General features: G+C 34.1%; 2 protein-coding genes across 6 annotated transcripts; one reads left to right on the forward strand and one right to left on the reverse strand.

Annotated features, from left to right (window-relative positions):
• Window positions 1-1,004: 1,004 nt before the first annotated feature.
• Window positions 1,005-7,454, reverse strand: UBP14 (ubiquitin-specific protease 14). 4 transcript variants are annotated; one of them, XM_078300308.1, is made up of 19 exons: window positions 7,052-7,454; window positions 6,794-6,965; window positions 6,588-6,700; window positions 5,492-5,828; window positions 4,688-4,782; window positions 4,195-4,328; window positions 4,010-4,066; window positions 3,842-3,919; window positions 3,711-3,765; window positions 3,594-3,623; window positions 3,334-3,414; window positions 3,039-3,237; window positions 2,892-2,949; window positions 2,656-2,778; window positions 2,471-2,559; window positions 2,096-2,185; window positions 1,826-2,002; window positions 1,626-1,747; window positions 1,005-1,538 (listed from the first exon to the last, which is right to left on the reverse strand). In XM_078300308.1, exons 1-19 carry the CDS (start codon window positions 7,145-7,147, stop codon window positions 1,218-1,220), a joined length of 2,427 nt encoding a protein of 808 aa, XP_078156434.1. In that variant the 5' UTR covers window positions 7,148-7,454; the 3' UTR covers window positions 1,005-1,217. The 4 variants fall into 4 exon arrangements, with proteins under 4 accessions (XP_078156434.1, XP_078156433.1, XP_078156436.1 ...); XM_078300307.1 differs by having other exon boundaries at window positions 2,656-2,781; XM_078300310.1 differs by lacking the exon at window positions 3,594-3,623.
• A 3,564-nt stretch (window positions 7,455-11,018) lies between these two features.
• Window positions 11,019-17,068, forward strand: LOC144551902 (11-beta-hydroxysteroid dehydrogenase A-like). Of its 2 annotated transcripts, XM_078300003.1 has the most exons (6): window positions 11,019-11,240; window positions 11,502-11,694; window positions 12,377-12,462; window positions 12,719-12,850; window positions 13,966-14,130; window positions 16,624-17,068. In XM_078300003.1, the coding sequence occupies exons 1-6, from the start codon at window positions 11,058-11,060 to the stop codon at window positions 16,912-16,914; spliced, it is 1,050 nt and encodes a 349-aa protein (XP_078156129.1). In that variant the 5' UTR covers window positions 11,019-11,057; the 3' UTR covers window positions 16,915-17,068. The 2 variants fall into 2 exon arrangements, with proteins under 2 accessions (XP_078156129.1, XP_078156130.1); XM_078300004.1 differs by lacking the exon at window positions 13,966-14,130.
• The last annotated feature ends 3,448 nt before the right edge of the window (window positions 17,069-20,516 follow it).

The following is a 20,516-nucleotide window of genomic DNA, read 5'->3' on the forward strand; positions in this document are numbered from 1 at the left end:
TTATACTAATTATTAATATTATCTAAAGTCTTATAGAGCAATAAGTAACACCAAATTAATTAAAAAAAATATAATATTAATATTGAATCAGTGTAAAGTTCAAATTCATATTCAAAATATCGTTAATAATATCATAAACTATGAGTAGAACTAGGATGTTCTTAAGTTCATCAAGCTCCTTGGTGAACTTAAAATCCATTGAATTGGTTTTAAACGAAGAATCTGAACCGTTAAAACCTGTCTACCTTACGAGTGATGTGTGTGCATGTAAAATTTTTAAACATTCAAATTAATTTAATATAAAGTCAAGTGATCAAAATTAGAAGGTTGATAAATTAATTTTAATACATTCATTTTTTGAAACTTTTTTGACCACTTATGCAAAATTAATTTTTTTTTACATGTAGACGCAACACTTGTAAGGTAAGCAGGTTTCAACTGTTCAAATTTGTCATTTCAAGTCAATTCAATGGATTTTAGACTTAAGTTCACCAAAAGACTTAGTAAACTAAAGAACACCTTAGTTTTACTCCATAAACTATATATTTTATTCTATTTAAAATAATCTAAGCATCAATGCATCATGACAAACTAATTATTACTTTTTATTTAAAATAACATAAACATCATGTCATAAATTATCTATATTTATCTATTTAAAAGTAAAAATAATCTAGATTAAAAAAATAAATAAATTTAGACCTTAAAATAAACCGCTATTACCTAAGTAGTATAACATGAACTATTTGCACTATACATTACGCACTATAACAAACCGCTATTACGGTTATAATAGTCATAATTGAAATAGCACACTTTTATATCATAAAACTTAAATGTAGGTCTAAAAACAATATAACACGCTATTTGTAAACCTGATGCCGGAACTAAACTAGAGTAAAGACTGCGTAGTGGGGGTTCACGCCAAGGACACGTGAAAAATAACCAATCAAAGGGAGAAAACAATAATTCTCCATAGCTCAAAAGATCAGAGCGGAAACCGAGTTTTATGAAATATCTAACAGAGAAATGCTGGTCCAACTGGTGCACAGACATCTCAACCAACGTACAGAAGGAAAAGCAAAGACGATAAAAAGAACTAAATGTATGACCTCCTACCAAAACAACATCTTTAATTTTTTTAATTTGAGACGATAAAAAGAACTATTGGAAACAAATTCAAAATCCACTTCAACATGTAATAAGAGGGGAAAGAATCAATAACGTTGGAAAAAGTAAAGATATGCCATGTCCTTCGGGGGGTCGACAGATTCAGCGACCTTGCTGTCATTGAAGATTACCCATCTCCCATCTTTCACCACATGTGCCACATAGTGCCCACAGTGTGTTGATGTGCCCATGTGGCTTACCATCCCCACCAATTTGTACTTGCCACTCCCGTCAGATACAGATGCAGTCTCATCGATTTGAGTGGTACTGCTCGATGCGGTGGCATTGCCCGAATCTGTGTCCATGGTAGAGTCTGTAGCTCCTGGGTTGCTGAATATCCAATCAGTTGCCTTCTCTATATTACCTCCCTGTTTTTTTCAAAACAATAATGAATATAATAACATATACCATTCTTGTAATGAGAAATAAAGGAAAAGAAAGACCAAATATCTCACAGAAGCTTTCAGTGCTTTCCGAGCAAGGTCTTCATGAAAACCAAATGAAACCAAAGTCTGCACACTGCCTTCGTCAACTACCGGGGCTTTTGATGAGCCACTAGAGATGGGATCGTCTATATCTGCATTCATGTAACATCATGTAAGTTTAAGAAGGCAGATAAGAAAAAAGTGGAGAGGGATTGAGAGAGAAGAGAGACCTGGATCCTCCATGTGAGAGAGCAGCCAGGTCATGGCTTCCTCAACGCCTACATTGGAGGTGTTGATGGCTGCTTTTTGGCAATGCAGATAATTAAATCCCATGCTCGCCAGTTGTCCTGCTATATCCTCATTTGCCACCAACTCCATACTTTCTTCGTTCATCTCTTCACCGGGTGCTATCAGCAGATGGCAAATTAATTAGCTGAAATTAGAAAAAATAAATGGGCAAAACTTATCATTATTATACTAAATTTTGAGTCTGAACTGACCTGCTTCAGGAAGGAGTTCTTCTCCAGGCTGGAGACCCTTGCTCCGCATGTGGCTGATGTCAATTGTGTCAGGTACATCAATGTAAACATCTGAAAAACAGCACAGAAGTGTGTTAGAAAAATATCTGTATAATAGTATGCCACTTGGAACTTGTATTTGGGGACCTTTTTTTACAGATATACATTTTCTACTCCAAATGCTGGTAAATTGTTCCACTGTCCTAGGATAAAAAATTTCTACTCCAAATGCTGGTAACCTTCCACTGTCCTAGGATTCATTCTTCTGGCTTTGTCTTTCAAGCCCCCATTGCCAAGAAGGGGTTGTCAAACCAAAAAACAAGGATTGTTCACTTTAGTGAGGTAGAATAAAAGTACCGAGCTTCTTGGGGACCCAACCAGCCTCCATAACAAACTTCCGCATGTGCAAAACCAGGTAATCAGGGAATGTGGTCAACCCTGCTGTCCTGTTAAAAAAAAAAATATATATAATTCCTCATCTAATAAAGAGAGGCTCTTCATGATAAAAAAATAAAAATCTAAAATATATACTGTAAACATACTTGATAGCAGTGGTCTTAGCATTCAAAGCTGTACTGTGAAAATCATGAACCTCCTCTGGAGCTGAAAAGCTTGACAAGCAAGCCTCCAAGGGCACTCGTGGCCTTACCAATTCACCCCCTGAACTGCTTCAGTATAAAACACTCTTCCTTAGTACATGTGCATCCATCATTCGTTAAATAGACAAAAAAAATCATATATATGAACTCCATTGAAGGAACAATATTTGGGCGCTCACATTTTATTTCCCTCCAAACCTAGCTCTGCTTTTGTCTTCTGGAAAGCTTCCAGTTGTTCTGCACATATTTTCAAAGGAAATTTAGAACATATTTTAACAATTTTCTGTTTTGCTTCTAAAAAAAGGATAATAACTGTGTGCCATTACCTTTATTTGTAGCTTCATCTAAAGGTATATTCAACGAAAGAATGTAATCAGATCTCCTGTTGTAAGCTACTTTTCCAGAGGGGCACTGAAGCCTCTCCTCTATTATAAACTTAAAACTATTACAAGGATCCAAGTTAGGGGTTCCTGCATTGGCTCGCTCAACTTGGTCAAAAAGATGAAGTAAAAATTCAAGTGCATCCTGCAGGTAAGTACAAAACCTCTAATATAGTATAGTTTCCAAAATTATGGATCAAGAAATAGAATATGACAGACAATAATAGAGTACAAAAGTAACCTGCTGCCGCATGCTTGAAAATTCTGGATGCTTAGCCGCAATAACTGTTTTGAACATACGTGGAGGTATGCCTTCCTGCTTCTGGAAATATTTTTATATTCATTTTATTTCACATAACCTTTTAAAAATATGGTCTATTCATAATTATTTGTATTAAAATTATCAGAATTCCTAGAATATTTGAGGTTACAAGTAGCTCACACTCCTATTAAAATGAAGGTGTGTATTTTATTATCCTAATCAGGAATCCAAAAACTTACATCATTTGGTGTTTTACCATCTTCATCTTTCTGCAAAGAAAAATGGAGAAATTTAACTCCTATCCCTACCCAATGATCAAAACGATGAAATAGTAGAGTATGGTAAACATACTATACCTCTTGAGGTGGTACAGAGTACTTTCCGGATAGCAACCCATGCCCTAACTTTGTTCTGCATAAACGAAACTATTTAAAAAGAAAATAATAAAGTTTATCAATAATAATTAAAAAAAAAGAAACTCACTTACAATTGCATATTCAAGTCTACAGTTGGATCAGCAGGAGACATATCAAATGCTTCTCTTAAGCTCCGATTTTCATAGTATCTAAAAAAACATGAAATATGGTATGAATCTGTTCCGAATCAAAACGAGTGGCTAAAATATAAATCATACAAATCATGGCTAGAAGCATACCTTGAGATAAAAGAATGGGTACAAAACATCACTTGCATTATTGAAGCCATATAGCAGCTGAACAGAATACATCGAAGTCAGCTGAGTAAATCAAGATATCAACCCCATCCCCCACCCCTCCCCAAAATAAAGAAAAAAAAAAAAGAGAACAAATAAATAAATAGAAGTGTAAATGTTACAGCTACCTATTGCCAAGATTGACAAGGCCAGTATGGCCTGGTCCAAACAATGGTTTGGCATCCTTGTCATTTTCCTGGATCCTGTTCCAGTCATAATTCACATTTGTATCAAGCTCTCTCTCTGCTGTTGTCATCTCCGTCTGCAACAAACTTCTATTCCATAAGAATGAAATCACTATTTTTTTTTTAACAACAAAGTAGGCAAATAGTGTAGAGTTATGTCAGATCTTATGTTTTGATGTCCTAAAAATCGATCGAAGCCACTCAATTAAATCTACATTTCAAAACTTGTAGAATACCAAACTTTACTATTTTTACAATTTTTTTTACTGTTTTTCAGATTTTTGAGAGATATGTAGCTTTTATTGAACTGCTTATATCGGCCATTCAGACATTAAAAAGCAAGATTTGATATGTTTGCATATCAGCCAATATGCTATAGTTAATACATTAACAAAACTCATATTGCAATATAATAACAAATAGAGAGAGTACAGACCTTCTGAAGAGAAGAAAAGTCAATACCAAAATGGGATAAGTGCTGAGCTAACAGGGGGTCTTCAACACTGTCATCCTCTGGGTATGAGTAAACATCTGAGCTGCCACAGAAGTTTCATTCCATTATTACATACAGCCAGTCATACCACACAATTATTACTTCTGAACAAACACATACAGTACTGAAAAGAAACCAAGCAGTTTAGTTCAATTAAGCTTTCAGTCAAGTTACAGAATAACAAAAGAATGTCCTCATATTGCTAACTCAACCAAAATCAATTTGGCAACTCACATTGAACCTTGCAGCTTAGTGTAATATTATTGACATAATTTGAATTAAAAATGTTTTTCCTAACTGTATTAAGCATTTTCTTGAATAAGTAAAAGTTGGCAATAAAAAGCAAAGAAATCCCACTTTAGCTTTCTTATTAAGAACATAATACCAACATTTGGTTGATTCAATGTAGTCTAACTTTTGATTCACTTGGATCTTAATTTAATGGCTATAACTGTTTGCAAATTGCCAAGATGGTTGGTGTCAATTCTAAATATGAGATAAGTTGGTTGCTGTTTTCGAATAAATGAAGCACTGCACATGAAAAGCTTTTCATTGTTCAACCTACGAATAAATAGCGAATGAAATGAAAAAAAAAAAAAATACCAATGAGCTAAACGGGTGAGACCACAAAAATAAACAAACCAAATCTCAATGTTTCCCAAAGCTATGTTTGAAATTCTTCCATCTAAGTTTACTTCCCTTCAAATGCACTAAATGGACAAAAATATGATTAAGCAAGAAAATTACCTGCAGCCTCGAGATCTGCAGTAATAGTGCCAAGCTTGACAGCGAGGGGAAACTTGGTCTGCTCATAGTGCTCGATGGCGTGATTATTTCCACCAGTACCATCCCAATTTCTCCTACCACAAAGAATCAGCCCATCTGTCAGATTCATCCAGAGATTTTCGGTTTTGTCGCACTTGCTGCACTTCCAGCCAGAAGGAGGGACCAACACCCCATTGTCAAGCTGCTGTAAGTTCAGAGCATATTCACTAATTTTTTTCTTCTCAGCTGTCCATGCTGCCAGCTGTTCTTTCTTTGCTGCCCCTTCTGCCAATATGACACCATCTGCTGCTAGCCTTACCTGTCATTTTGTTTTAGGCATAAAAGTTGGAGGTGGCGTCCGGCATTATAAATTCAAGGCTTAATTGGTTGAACTACATATATGTCTTAAGCTCAAAATAAAAAAAAGTAGATGAAGTAGGGTCCGCCAAATAGAAACAAAGTTAGCTCAAGCTAAATCACATAATTACAAAAATTACAGCCCTCAGTTTTCTGGCTAAATATTAAACCAACAAAACTGGTGCTTAGCTTAAGCTTGTCTAACCCCTTAACCAGGGTTGATTTGAACCCAATGTTTGCATTAAGGAAACTCTAATTTATATTTTGAGACAATTTTGCCAAAAGGGGTCATTCTCCCAAAAGATGAGTTTAAATTAACAGTACTTCATTTAGTCAGGGAAGACACAGGGGAAATAAGATAAGGTTGACTGCTGTTCTATTCCACCTTTGCTATTATAAATTCTTTAACTTCTTTAACCAAACACTATCATGCCTAAAATTTCACAAATCCTACTAAGCTTAAACACAAGAACCCTAAAATCCATGCCAGACAGGACTGGATTGAGATTTGAACCATTAAAATTTCAACCAAACACTATCTTGCCTGAAATTTGACAAATCCTACTAGCTTAACAAGTTTAAACCAAACACTATCTTGCCTAAAATTCCTGCCAGGCAGAACTGGATTGAAATTTGAACCATTAAATAATCTACAGTCACAAAAAATACGCACTCTATACTATACAGAAAGGAAATACTTTCTTTAATTTAGTTATGCTACCTTTTCTGGAAGTTCCACTGAAGGAAAAGGGAGAGAAATGAAGTCAGGTAGTATGACTATGTTGTAAGTTGTTTCATATTCAGGATCTTGGTTGTCAAATCCTCCCTCAACACCTATCAACCACACAATATTGAATTTTGAACAGATATCAACAAAATTTCAAGATTTTCCAAATTTTAAGGAAATGAACGACAGGAGATTGTTACCAATGGCTAGCAAGGTAGGTTTCTTAAGAGGACGATCCTCAGGCACTGGCTTTCTCTGTTGTTGGATATGGAGGTAAACTGGATTACCCGTTTTCTCAAAATTCCATCTCACAAAATCCTTGCCAAATCCGAGAAAAGAACACATGTCTACATACAGACCTCCCTCGGATCTCTGACCAAATGCCACAGTCAAACACATGTAAAAAATAGATCAAAATTCGAAAATTATAGCAAAAAAAAAGGAGAAGAGATGCATACAGGGGTGTCGAAGGAGATGCAACATTCATCCTTTTGGATGCGATTCGTCGGCTCCGGGATCCGAACCTTAGCCAGGTGCGTGCGCAACAGTTCCATTAGAAAGCAAGAGAGTGGAGAGAGAGAGAGGAAGGAGGACTGAGGAACTAGGGTTCTTGTTAGGGTTCCTGTTTTGATAACTGAGCTAGGGTTTTGGTCTAATAGGAAACGGAGGGGAAACTTTGTAGACTGCAGTATGATCGAACCAAATCTCTCCTTCAAACGCGAAAGAGAATTCGCGATTTCACAAATTCGGTGATCGGGGCAAAGAGGAGAAAGAAACGATTTGGCGCGACCTTCTTTCCTTCCAAATCGCGCCGTGAATTTCTCGAATAAACGATGGGATTTGGAGAGAAACGAATTGGCGACTGTAAAGTTCCTTATTTGCCCGATAAGCACACTATCTCTCTCCTCTGTTATTGAAATCAAATCCTCTGCCTCCGGGGGGCAGGAATTTCCTGCCCCCAGAGTCTCTGCGCAGTGGGACCGGGGTGAGACCGTTACTGTTTAAGGGTTTAATTTTTGTTACTGTTTTTAAATGGGGTCTCACCCGCAGAGACTCTGGGGGTAGGAAATTCCTGCCCTCCGGGGGACAGACGATTCGGTCTCTCTGTTATTATCAGTAAATACTAAATATCTCAATTTGAAAGAAAACTAAGAATGACATTCATTGTAAATAGAGTCTAGTTTATGACTATTTATTTATTTTTTCAATTGAATTCTTTCTTATCCCAAATTTTAATGTGTAATCAAAACATAACAGTTGTTGGAGTTCAATTGATTTCAATTCAATAGAATTTAACAGGAGATGAATTTCAATTGAACTCTGCTGATCGGAATCAAAATAAGAAAAAATCCAATTCTTCTTAAATTATTAATTGAAAAATATACTAATACAAGAGAAATATACAGAAGCATTCGCTTAATTTTATTTATTTTTTAAAGAAAAGTGAGGTCAAAAAGCCTTCAAATTTCATTTATGAGGACACAAACCGTGTCAGATTTACATAAGAATTACATAAGAAGTAAACAAAGAAAAGAAAATTGAACAAATGAAAAAAGGTAAAATAAGAACAGCAAAGAAACTGCAATAACAAAAAAAAAAGTAAAGTTCCGGTACATGTTTAAAGAGTACTGGTAAACTGAGTTGTCCTCATTATTCTTCAAATGAATTAATCAGCTATTAAACTCTTCGAGTATTTCTGGTGCAATTAGTTGGGGTGCCTTGCTTACATCTCTGAAGATACATCAGCATCGTTCTCTCTATATTACAAAACAAGTAGTAATAGGATTACAGTGGAGACCTCCAGTCAAACATCTACTGGACAACCGAGTCAAGACAGTTAGGATTAGCAAGATTGTTAGGATCTAACCACATTCGGTTACTGTTATAATTACTCTATAACAAAAAGTTAGTTAGTCTAACAGAAAGTCTTTGCAAGCTATCAAGCTGTTGTATTTCTATAAATACTCCATTGTACAATGTAAGAAAATATGATTGAAATAAAGATTCATTCATCATATTCTTTCTCTCTCTGTATCTCTTAATCTCTTTAAGTAGTTATATGCATTTGCCTAATGTTCTTTTGCTTGGAGTTAAGGATTGCCTGGTAACAACTCAATTCGCATCCTCTGCATTAACTCAAAAAGGAATCTTTTGAGCTAATACATCTGGACTGTCCGATCAGCTTTAAGATTCGTGCAAATTAAATCCGCACTAATATTAAAGACTCCTATGTTTTAGGCGGGAGCCGGATGGGCTCCGTTTACAATCGGATGGCCGATATCTATTAACAACTGATGATTGGGCATTGTGTGCTTTGTGGTCTCTGATTTCTAATCATCTATATCACTTGTGCTGTTACCCTGTACTGTTTCATTATCATTTCAGCATAGGAAGCATATATTTGGTAACCATCCTCTGCGTATCAAGTTATCGATCGTCTCTATCTTGACAGTGACATTAACAATCCGGTTTCGGTTGACTTAATTTCAAATTGATTAATTCAAAATATATCAAAATTAAAGGTTGTTACTCATTTTTTTCTGCACCTCTCGTAGGTTTATTGCAGGAAAAATTAAGGCAGTCTTTGAGTCGATACAAAAATTTGACTAAGATCAAGAAAGAACTGAACTAAGGTGAAAAAAATATACTCCATCAAAATTAACTTCAAAAACGTGTTACATACAAGAATCTGTTGGTAGAAATATTTTTTACTGTTGATATCATCGCGGATACTCTGTCAGTAATAATAATGATACTCTCGAAAATAACAATTTTTTTTTGACAATAGTCACTTTTAATAACATGAAATTTAACCAAGAGTCAAATGAGAAAGACACTAATTTATTTATAACAACTGGATAAGAATGGCATTATTATATTATTTCTGGAGCTAGAATCATGAGTAGAGGTGTTGAACACTTGAACTTCTCTGTGAAAGATTGAATGAGTAGTAAAAAGAGCAAGACATTAAATCATTTATAATTCTCTCCATAAAATTGTAAACATTAATTGATTTTTATTTTTTCACGTGAAAAAAAGAGCAACAGTGAACTGAATAAGATATTGAAGAAATTAGAGAATATTATGAAGCGAAAACCTAATAAAATTGGATCTGTTGTGCTGGAGGTTCACCGTAGTGTTATAAAAAACGGTTGTTTAAAGTTCAAACCAATTAATCTGATTAGTCGTTAGCGGCAATTAAACTGTCATTAAATTTTTCAACTAATTTTTTAGTAAAAGTTAGAGATCAACTCACCCGACTATTTAATGCTCTTATTATTACAACAAAGGATTTACCCATTCGGATTTTGAACTTATAACTTTTCACATAAAAACTATGTGCCTTTAACACTGGACAAAAGACTGATTCTTTTTTTTTCAACTAATTGAATAATTATTTCTAATTATTTTTAATTAATCGTTTGACAGTACACAAATGTATATCATTATTTACAATATTGATTCACCGGTCTTTATTGAAACCAATCAATAAATCAAGTTTTAACCGATTCACTAACACTAACTTATTAAACCCCGTCAATATAAGTCAAATTTTAGAGAATTGTTGGGATCCAGTTATTTCCTTCCCGGTCCGGTTTTTATAACTTAGTAGTTACATGCCAAATGCCCAAATGGCAAAATGTAGGAGTGTTCATTGGTTTGGTTAGGTTGAAACCGAATCAAATTAGACAAACTAAAGTTATAATTCGGTTTTAAAAACATAACCGAAACCAAACCGATTTAGCATTGCGAGTTGCGACTGAATCGAACCGAACTGAAGTTATAATTAAGAAATAAATCAGGATGGTCCGGACCAAATACATAAAATATAATTAATAAGTTATAATTGGGATATTAATAAATAAATCGAAGTATTTAAAGCAATTGATTAAGAAATAAACCGGGGTATTAAGAAATAAACCGAGATGGTCCGGACCAAATTCATAAAATATAAAAGTTCGGTTGGTTCGTTATTTCGGTTTTGAAAATTTTCAAATCGAACCGAGCCGAAGTTATAATTCGGTTCTAAAAAAACAAACCGAACGAACCATTAAACTGAAAAAATCAAACCGTTTAATTCAAACTAATTCGGTTCAGTTCAAAACCGATTAAACCGGACCCAATGAACACCCCTAGCAAAATGTAGTACATTTGTTGTTGTGCCCTCGAAACAATATCTATCAATTTGAACCAAAGCTGCATTATTTTAAACTTTTGAGGTGCCATAAGGGAAAAATACGGACAGATGTGAGATGTTAGTATGAATGGACGGCTCAGATTAAATGCCTTTAACGTTTCCGTTTCACATACTGTTTCTAATGAGTTGCCACGTCTCTCTAATGACTTGGACACGTGGTCAGAGTCTCGTAGACCTCCTCCGCTCCTCCCGGTTCGATCCTTTTACTTGTCAGATGTTGGTAGTGTGTGCTGCTCTCTCATGATCCATCTACCTTTTCCATAGAAATGGGGCTAATAAACAGGTTTATGGACATAGTCGCACCGCCTTTTCTGTTGATCGCTCTGTTCTTCTTTCTTCCACCTTTCTACCTCTACAAGCTCATCAACTCTTTTCTCTCATCACGCTTCCCAGAAGACATGGCCAACAAAGTAGTGCTTATCGTTGGCGCCTCATCTGGCATTGGCGAGGCAAGTTATTATTTTTTTCCTCCTTTCGTCAACCAGTGTCTACTGATCAGTTAATATGGTTTTCTTTTTCATCCAAAATAGTAAAGTTTCCATGTTGTTTTCAATTTATGTACAGAAGTTCCCAAAAAATCTAAAGAATTAATATCAGTTGAAGTACTGGACTGTCCTAATTTGCAGAGGAAAAAACACTATATGCATTTATTTTGAAGAGGAAATGTATGGCATTATAATACTATAGATTTAATTAATTTGTGCATGCAGCACCTGGCTTACAAATATGCCAAAAGGGGTGCTTTTCTGGTACTAGTTGCAAGAAGAAAGAAGAGCCTTCAAGATGTTGCCAGGATGTGTCGAGATTTTGGCTCTCCTAGTGTCCTTGCTGTTCCTGCTGATTTTACCAATCCTGAGGAGTGTCAAAAGTTTGTCAATGCTACTATTAAGAGCTTTGGTCGGCGTAAGTCTGTATTTCTTGCACTTTTTTCATCAAAATGTTTCAACTGGTAAAGTATGCAATGAAGTTTCTCGCACAAAGGAATCAAACCTTAAAGCTGTAAATGAAACAAATTCATGTCCATGACTGATTAAAAATTGTGCAATTTCTGCAAGAGAGGAATTTTATAATTGGTCGGTATTCTGATATGAAAACAGTAGTTGTTATTTCCATATTGCTACCTATAATATTAGGTGTTTAGGACTTTAGCCTTTAGGTGTTTGCTTTTGGGCCTGGTTAAAATCTCTTAAAATGACTTTCTCTAAGCATCTATTTTCTAATGAGGCCATAAGAAGCTTGATGCTGATATACTGGAATGGAAAAACTTAGTCTAAAGTCTAAACAGGTCAATCATACTGAAAGAGTCAACAACCATTTTCAATATAAATATATAATAGTCCGGGCTGACTGAGGTGGCCCAATTAACTCTTGATGAGGATTGAGGGGCAATGTCTAATTGGGCTGGCACAAATTGATTAGGGGTAGCATAACAGGATGCTTCAATTCACCTTCTTAGTTATATAGCAAGCACAAAAACAAAAAATTCTCACTAATCTTTTGTTCCCCTTATATTATTATTTTTATGTCCAGTTATACATTACATGCTATTTTCAATAACTTCTCTTGTTTTGATAAATTCAATTAGTGGATCATTTGGTGAATGTTGCCGGTGTTGCGGCTCTCCCCTTGTTTGAAGAAATAGCCGAGCCTTCCCACTTCCAAGCTGTGATGGTATAACAATTATTCCTGTTAAACCATGTTCCTTTTCTACATATATCTAGAATGACTCAAATTACAAGAATAGGCCATTAAGTTTCAAGTGATTCGGTTTTGCTCCTTGAAGTTTAGAAATTGTCATGGAAAGTCATGACATGAACGGTTTTCTGAAATATCGCTAATTAAATAGATTATAGCCTTTTCAAGAACATTTATTATTCTGAACAAACAAAAAAATAATATCAAATAATCCTTCATATTGGTGCTGCAGGATGTTAATTTTTGGGGCCCAGTTTATACGACTTATTTTGCTATTCCTCACCTAAAGAAAAGTCGAGGTAGAATTGTAGGTGTGACCTCAGTTTCTGCATATACAAATATCCCAAGAATGACAATCTACAATGTAAGCTGGTACAATGACATCATTGTTTAATTAATCTGTGGTTGCCTAACAGAAGGACAAAATAATTTGCTGCAACTGTAGAATGTTAAAGGATCTACAGATATATATGGAGATATGGAAAGGGAGTAGTAAGTCTCCACAGTGTTGTGTAGTAAAATTGATGTTGTAACAACTAACACCTTGTTTGGATGGAGAGTAGAGGAAGGAATGAGAGGTAAAGAATAAAAGCGAATGAAATGGAATAGAAAGGAAGATTAATATATTTAACTTTTTTGTGTTTGGATGATTAATGAGAGAAAATAAATTTAACTTTTCTTTCCGTCTTATTTCTTATTTGGTTGATTAAAATTTAGGAGGTTAATGAGAAATTCGGTGACTGTTGTAGGTTTGAGAAAAAAATCTTGTATGAGAATTATATATATAAGATATAGGGTTGGGTATTTGTGTAATTTTTTCTAAAAGTATTTGTAACATAATTTATTTCCATCCGTTACACTCCAATTTGGGAGGGAAACCGATTCTATTAATTATAATGATATAAGGTTAAACCTTTCACCTCCGACATAATTTTATCAACCAAACACGATTCAACGGAAAGTTTTTGTTCCTTTCCATTCCCTCCCTTCCTCTACTCTCCATCCAAACAAGGTGTAAGAAACACTTGTTTTCACCCTGTAAGTGTTGAACATGATAGGCACGGCGATTGGACAAAGGCCTCCATGCCCCTAAATCCAGCCTGAGTCTCAGGATGTAGTGCGAGGTTGGTCTGTCAACTTGGGTCCAGTCAATTCCGTTTTGTGCATAGTTGGGTTCGGATCGGGGGGTTTCAGGTTATAGACTATACAGCAAAATTGAATTTGGATTATGATGGAGTCTCAGGCAGGTTGGTGTGTCTCTTTGGGTTGGATCTGAATTTTGCCACCTCTTCTTATTATAAAACAGTTAACTGACAATTCATGTCATTCATAAATAATTCTTATACTATGCTTTATATGGTGTTAGATGGGAAACTAAAGATGAGGTTGACTGATCACATGTGAAGTTTTCAAGTATACAATAATATTAGGCCATTATCCTATACTTTTTGACAAAAATTGAACTAATAATTTCCACAGGCCAGTAAAGGGGCAGTTCGTAATTTCTATCACACATTGCGAATTGAACTGGGGGCTGAAATTGACATCACTGAAGTTATACCTGGTGCAATCGAGTCAGAGATAACAAAGGGGAAGATCCTCACTGAAGAAGGTAGAATTGTAGTAGATCAAGATTTGAGAGATGTAAGTAGCCTCTGATTTTGTTTTCACTTATTATACAGTCTTAACCTAAATTAGTTACCGAATTATATATATATATATATTCAGTTTCAGTATACAGTATACCATAGCTTTCACCATTAATGAAACTTGCTTGCTGGTGCCAATTAATATTCTTGGACAATCATAATTTCAGTTTTACCTAATTTGTCACGATGTCTTAATTAGCTAGGCCTTCTTCTTAATATAAGTATGCTTAAATTTCAGTGATCCAATTGATGTCCATAAAAAATATATATATATATATATAGAGAGAGAGAGAGAGATGGGCTACGGTGAGTTGCGAAGTAAAGCGACTATTTTACTTCACGCTCTTATTTTGCGATTTTAAAGTTCAAAATGTCGATCCAAACCGTTCATCTTGTTCTCCATATTGAAATGTGCTTGGAGACCAAATTTTACATTTTTTGAAATTTTTTTACTATTTATTAAGCAATTTTGAAAGTCGCTGATCTGATGGTCCAGAAAATTTTACTGTTTACAGCAAAACAGCAATTTTAAAAAATGCTTAATAAATAGTAAACAAATTCCAAAAATTGTAAAATTTGGTCTCCAAACACATTTCAATATGGATTAAACATCTAACGGTTCGGATCGGTCGTTTGGACTTTCAAAATAAAAATACGGCGTGAAGTAGAAACGCGTTTTACTTCGCAACTCACCGTAGCCCATCTCTCTCTCTCTCTCTCTCTCTCTCTCTATATATATATATATATATATATATATGAGTATGGCTAATATAACATCAGTGTCACTTCAGTCTATATAACACCAACTCCAAAACCTATCAAATCGAGTTTAAATGATGAATCCAAACCGTTCAAACCAATTTACTTTATGAGTGATGCATTTGCATGCAAACTTTTTATATTTTCGAGTTATTTTAGTATCAAATCAAGCGGCAAAAAAAATTGAAAAATGAATGTATTAAAATTAACTTAAAAACTCAAACATTTGACCGCTTGACTTGATACCAAATAAACTCAAAAACTTATAAATTTTACATGTAAACGCATAACTAATGAAGTACATTGGTTTGAATGGTTTGGATTCACCATTTGAACTCGATTTGATAGATTTTGGAGTTGGTGTTATATAGACTGAAATGACACTGATGTTATATTAGCCATACTCTATATATATATATATATATATATATATATATGTTTTCCATCAGTGAGCATAAATGATAAAACTATACATGTACATAAATACATATTTGCATGTATGGATGAATGTATGTGTATTTAGATATTTTAGTCTCTTCGAGATCTGTAGAACGTATACAATTCTTTATTTTGTTATTGAAACCACGGCGTACTTATATGAAAATCGAGCATACATATACTCATGCATACACACACCGGATAATTCACATACCCCCAGAGTTTATTTTGGGGATTATTGAAACGCTCTCCATTAGTTGTGAGGCGGTCTGCTGCTAATTATTTACATCAGTCTCCAATAAAAGAAATGTATTTTATTGAAGCAAAGAAATGAGAGGGGAATGAGTGGGAAATGAGTAAAGAAAAGGGTTTGTATAATATTTAACTTTTTATTTCACTGACCATTCACTTGATAATATTTCAACTATTACATGTGTTGAAGTTTTAACACCAATTCAGTGTGTCATGATCTAAATAGCCATAGTAAAGGACTTAAAATAGAAAACATGAAAGCATGTCTCACAATTTCATCATGGATGACAATAAACAATAAAAAAAAAAAACTAAATTTGTTGTTGTATATCTATTTGTATCAAGTGCCCTGTTTGGTTCATGAAATGTAGTTAAAGGAAGATGTAGTAACACGCAACTATGTTGGTAGCTAGATTTGGAAAGTAGTTCGAAATTTGAAACAGTGCTAATAAATATTTAGGGACAGAAGGCTCCTTGTAATAAGGCAAGGAAATTTTTGCTTGTGAAGTCCATCTGTTGAAAAGCATAGTTACTGTACAGGTAGGACAGCATGTCAGCATTCTGATAAAGTATTATGATCTGAGTCTGATATCTTATGGTGCATAAATTTCTGGCCAACCCAAATATCTCAATTAAGTCTCCTAACAATTAATTTGATCATGATCAGTACCCCATAATTAGCGTGTGGGTCCACTGTGTTGTGGCTTCCTGCACTGCAATTACATATCTTCACTTGAAACAGAATTGAAGTTATGAAATGAAATTATATAATGAACCTACTTAATTTCCACCTACTAGAGAGAGAATTCTGTACTTGCTAAGTAGAGAAAGCATGGGGTCAGCTTCGGCAGCATTTAAAACCGATAGTTCATGGTCCTAATATGATGTTGCATGCTTACATGTCCCAAATCTATGGAACTTATTATCTTTTGTAGTTTCCAGTCTGAATTTACATTCAGCTGATTCATAGTTAACATAAATTCTTCTGTGATTTTTGGAAACATAATCCATAACAAGTTTCATAACTGTTCCTTTTCAGGCTTCAGTCGGTATTGTTCCTATTGAACGAACTAGAGATTTTGCACGCTCAGTGGTGGAAAGAGTGTGTAATGGTGCAAGCTGTGTGATCGAGCCGCCATGGTATCTAGGTTTGTACTACTTTCGGGCTTTTATTCCAGAGGTAACCGAGTGGGGAATGCGGTTGTTTTACGTGACCCCACCTGGAGTTCCAGCCACCGAAGATCTTGCGAAGAAGTTAATGGATCTACCCTTTGTAAAATATATTCTCTACCCTCCTCCTGTCCGCTCCCCTGAGATCAAGCGAGATTAAATTATGGAGGTGGTAGGTTGTAATGCTTTTCTTATTTGAGAATTAAAATAAAGGTTATGTAATGTGTCGAAAGAATTAATCATCATGACTTAAAGTGTGGACAATGGAAAAAAAAAAAAATCTTTAATCAAGAGATGAAATTAAGCAGCTGATGAATTGATGTTCGGTCCTCTCCAATTGCTGAGAATGCATTGGAAAGTTCTTACAAAATTCTGAGTTGTTCATTTTAGAACAGATACTACAGATTAAGTCTATTTTTTATGAGGAGGGTTCAAATGCCTCCATGTTTTTGTGCCTCCATCTCTCTCCATTATTTTCAAAGTTCAAACAGTTGATCCGAACCGTTCAACCTAACCGTTCAACCTAACCTCCATACTAAAATATGTTTGGAGACCAAATTTTATATTTTTAGGAATTTTTTTACTATTTTTTTAGATAGGTACAAAATCAGTAAATCTGAACTATCTAAAAACAGTATTTTTGTACCTATCTAAAAAAATAGTAAAAAAATTCCTAAATATATAAAATTTGGTCTCCAAACATATTTTAGTATGGAGGTTAGGTTGAGCGGTTCGGATCGACTGTTTGAATTTTGAAAATGATGGAGAGAGATGGAGGCACAAAAACATGGAGGCATTTGAACCCTCCTCATTTTTTATTTTATTTTTTTGTAATAAAATCCGAGGGGAGCAGCTTGGTGGAGCCACTTAATTACATTCAGGGTAGGCAGTATCTATTCCTGGATTTTGAAAAAAAAACAGCAGATTCAATCAAAAAAAAAAAAAAAAAACAACAACAACACCACCAGATTCGTATATAGTTGGTTCAGATATGGATTTTGCTTACTCTTGGGTTTAGAGTTTGCCTAATCCTGACTCATCTCTCAGTGAAATTTACCAAGTCGCTGCAAATTTGGCATAATTTTTCATTAATATGTTTTGAAATATATTGACAGGGGGGTCTGATAGTACTATCACAATAAATATGTTATTTTGAATTTGCAGCATAATTTATTTTGAAATATAATGACAGGAGGAGGGTAATTAAGAAGAGTCTGATAGTAATACCATAATAAATATATATATATATTTTTTAAGAAAATGAGTCAAATTCTTTTATAAAGGAATAAGTTGAATTTTAATGTAACACATTAAATTATTTCCTCATGTTTAAATGTTCAAAAATGAGTTGAATTTCCAAGGAGTCTTATGGACTATGTTTCAAAGTAAAATTTAATACTTTAAAATTTTAGATTAATTTATTATCTTAACATAATTTTTCAAAAAAAACTAAAATCTAATTTGGTTGATTCCTACTTATTTTCTCCATTCTAATTTCATAGTTAACTTGTCGATTCCGCTTGGGATAAAAATATTAACATATATATTTTAATAAATAAAATTAGTAATATATTTTTATCTACGTCTATATAAAAATTATGACTACGTCCTGGACAACAGATATGGTCGTGTTGATTTAAACTATTAGATTTAATACAAACAATCTTTAGATTTACTTGAAAGTCTTCATTAAAATGCGTATGAGAAAAAGGAGATAAGTCTATGAATTGCATTGCGATACAATTTACAAATACCAAGTTGCATGCATGTTAATTTAAATATGAAATATGTGCGGATATGATAGAGTCCGAATCCTCTGCTTCTTTGGCAGGAATTTTCTGCATCACTGTGTGTGGGACCGGTCACTGTTAAAGGGACCAGTTATTTATAATTTTTAAATTGAAGTCTCACCTCGAACCCATACATAGTGACTCTGAAAGCAGAAAATTTCTGTCCGGAAGCAGAGAATTCGGTTCCAATACCCTTTTCTTCGCCGTAAATGTTGAAAGAGATCCTGTAGCAGGACACCACCTTCCTGCTATCTACGTTGTAGGTGATAGGCTTCATGTGTCAGAATAGTTGTCAGATTAGAGTATTAGACCAAACCCACAATTCATGGCAGGGAACATTTTTATTGTAGAAATTAAAGGAAAGGAAGAGAAAGAAACAGAAATAGTAAATTATATTTTTTATTGATAGAAAGATAAGTAATATTTCTATCATTTCAAAAATAAAAAAGTTTGAATCAGTAGGAATTCTACTGATTCAAAATAATTTTTTTTTCTTTTAGTTTTTTCTAGCAAAATATAAAAACATTTTATGAAAATAGATATAATATCATAAAATTTAAATATAATAGAAACGTTGTGTCTATTTTTTGAAAACTTTTTATACTTTATTGGAAATCTAATATAAGAATTTTCTCTATCTATACATCGAATTAAAAAAAAAACTAAGTTTAAATCGTTAAATTTTTTACTGATTTAAACTTTTTGATTTTTAGAATCGGTAGAAATCCTACCGATCTTTCTACTAATAAAAAATATAATGTACTATTTATGTTTCTCTCTCTTTATTTTTTTTAATTTCTACAGATAAAAAATTTCTCTCTGTGGAAAGAAATGTGGAAAGAATAAAATAAAGAGTACTAACTACTAAGTGTGGAAAAACAAAACAGTGCCTGGTAAATTGTAATATTTTTTAGTCTCTCCAGCTTTTCCTTCCTTTTTGCTTTATTTTCTTTTGCATCCTCATTGAAATTAAATGTTGTAGGAGAATCTAAATAAGGAGATTCAAATGTTGTCGGAGCACCTATTTAAACCTGTATGAACACTTGTGACTAGGGCTGTCAAAAAAGCTCGCAGCTCGTGGCTCGCCTCTAGCTCGCTCGGTAGTGGACCGAGCTGTTAACGAGCCAGTTCGGCTCAGGCTCGGGCCAAAATAAACGAGCTGAGCCAGGGGTCAGCTCGGCTCGTTAAGTTACAGTGAATTTAGGATTTAGTCTCATATAATTTTAAGTCCAGTTCCATTATGCAAAATTGATGTATTTTCAGTTTGGGAAGAAATGATATGGCTTTAGTTGCTTGAAGATGTACCTGCTGGACAATTTTTTAAATTTTTTGAATGAGATTTCTTATTTTTTTATTTTTGAATTTGTATAATAACAGCCCAGCGAGCCAGTTCGGGCTGGCTTGTCACAAGCTGAGCCAGGAGTTTTAGCTCGGGTGACCTAGGTCCAGCTCGCTCGGTCCAGGCTCGGACCAAAATAAACGAGCCGAGCTAAAGTCCAGCTTGTTTACAGCCCTACTTGTGACTTGACTTCTTTTTTTTAATCCGGATAAAGGCTATCAGGTTGACACATTTTATATTTTTTAGTATACTTGAAATTATACTCATTTTTCACATGAGGAATTTCAAGTATACTCCTTGAAAACCTCAAATTACGTATTATCCCTTCTAAAATTTATAATATCATGTTTATCTCATCTAAAATTCAAGTATTCACAAATTTATCGAATTTATTGACAATTATATTATAACACATTTTAAATTTATGTAGTTAACCATTTACCCTTTATTAGAAAAATTAAAATATCAAGTATGTATAAGAAATGTTATATCTTTTAACTAATCGGTTTATGAGAACAAATTCTACTTATGACATATACACACTGTTATACTAATAGCCACTATCAGTTTTTTTTAAAAAAAAAGAAGACATATACACAGTGTTATTTAGCATATGCATGTATGTGTGTCACA

The sequence above is a fragment of the Carex rostrata genome, chromosome 3 (genome assembly GCF_964058835.1).
Source record: "Carex rostrata chromosome 3, lpCarRost1.2, whole genome shotgun sequence".
Taxonomy (NCBI): domain Eukaryota; kingdom Viridiplantae; phylum Streptophyta; class Magnoliopsida; order Poales; family Cyperaceae; genus Carex; species Carex rostrata.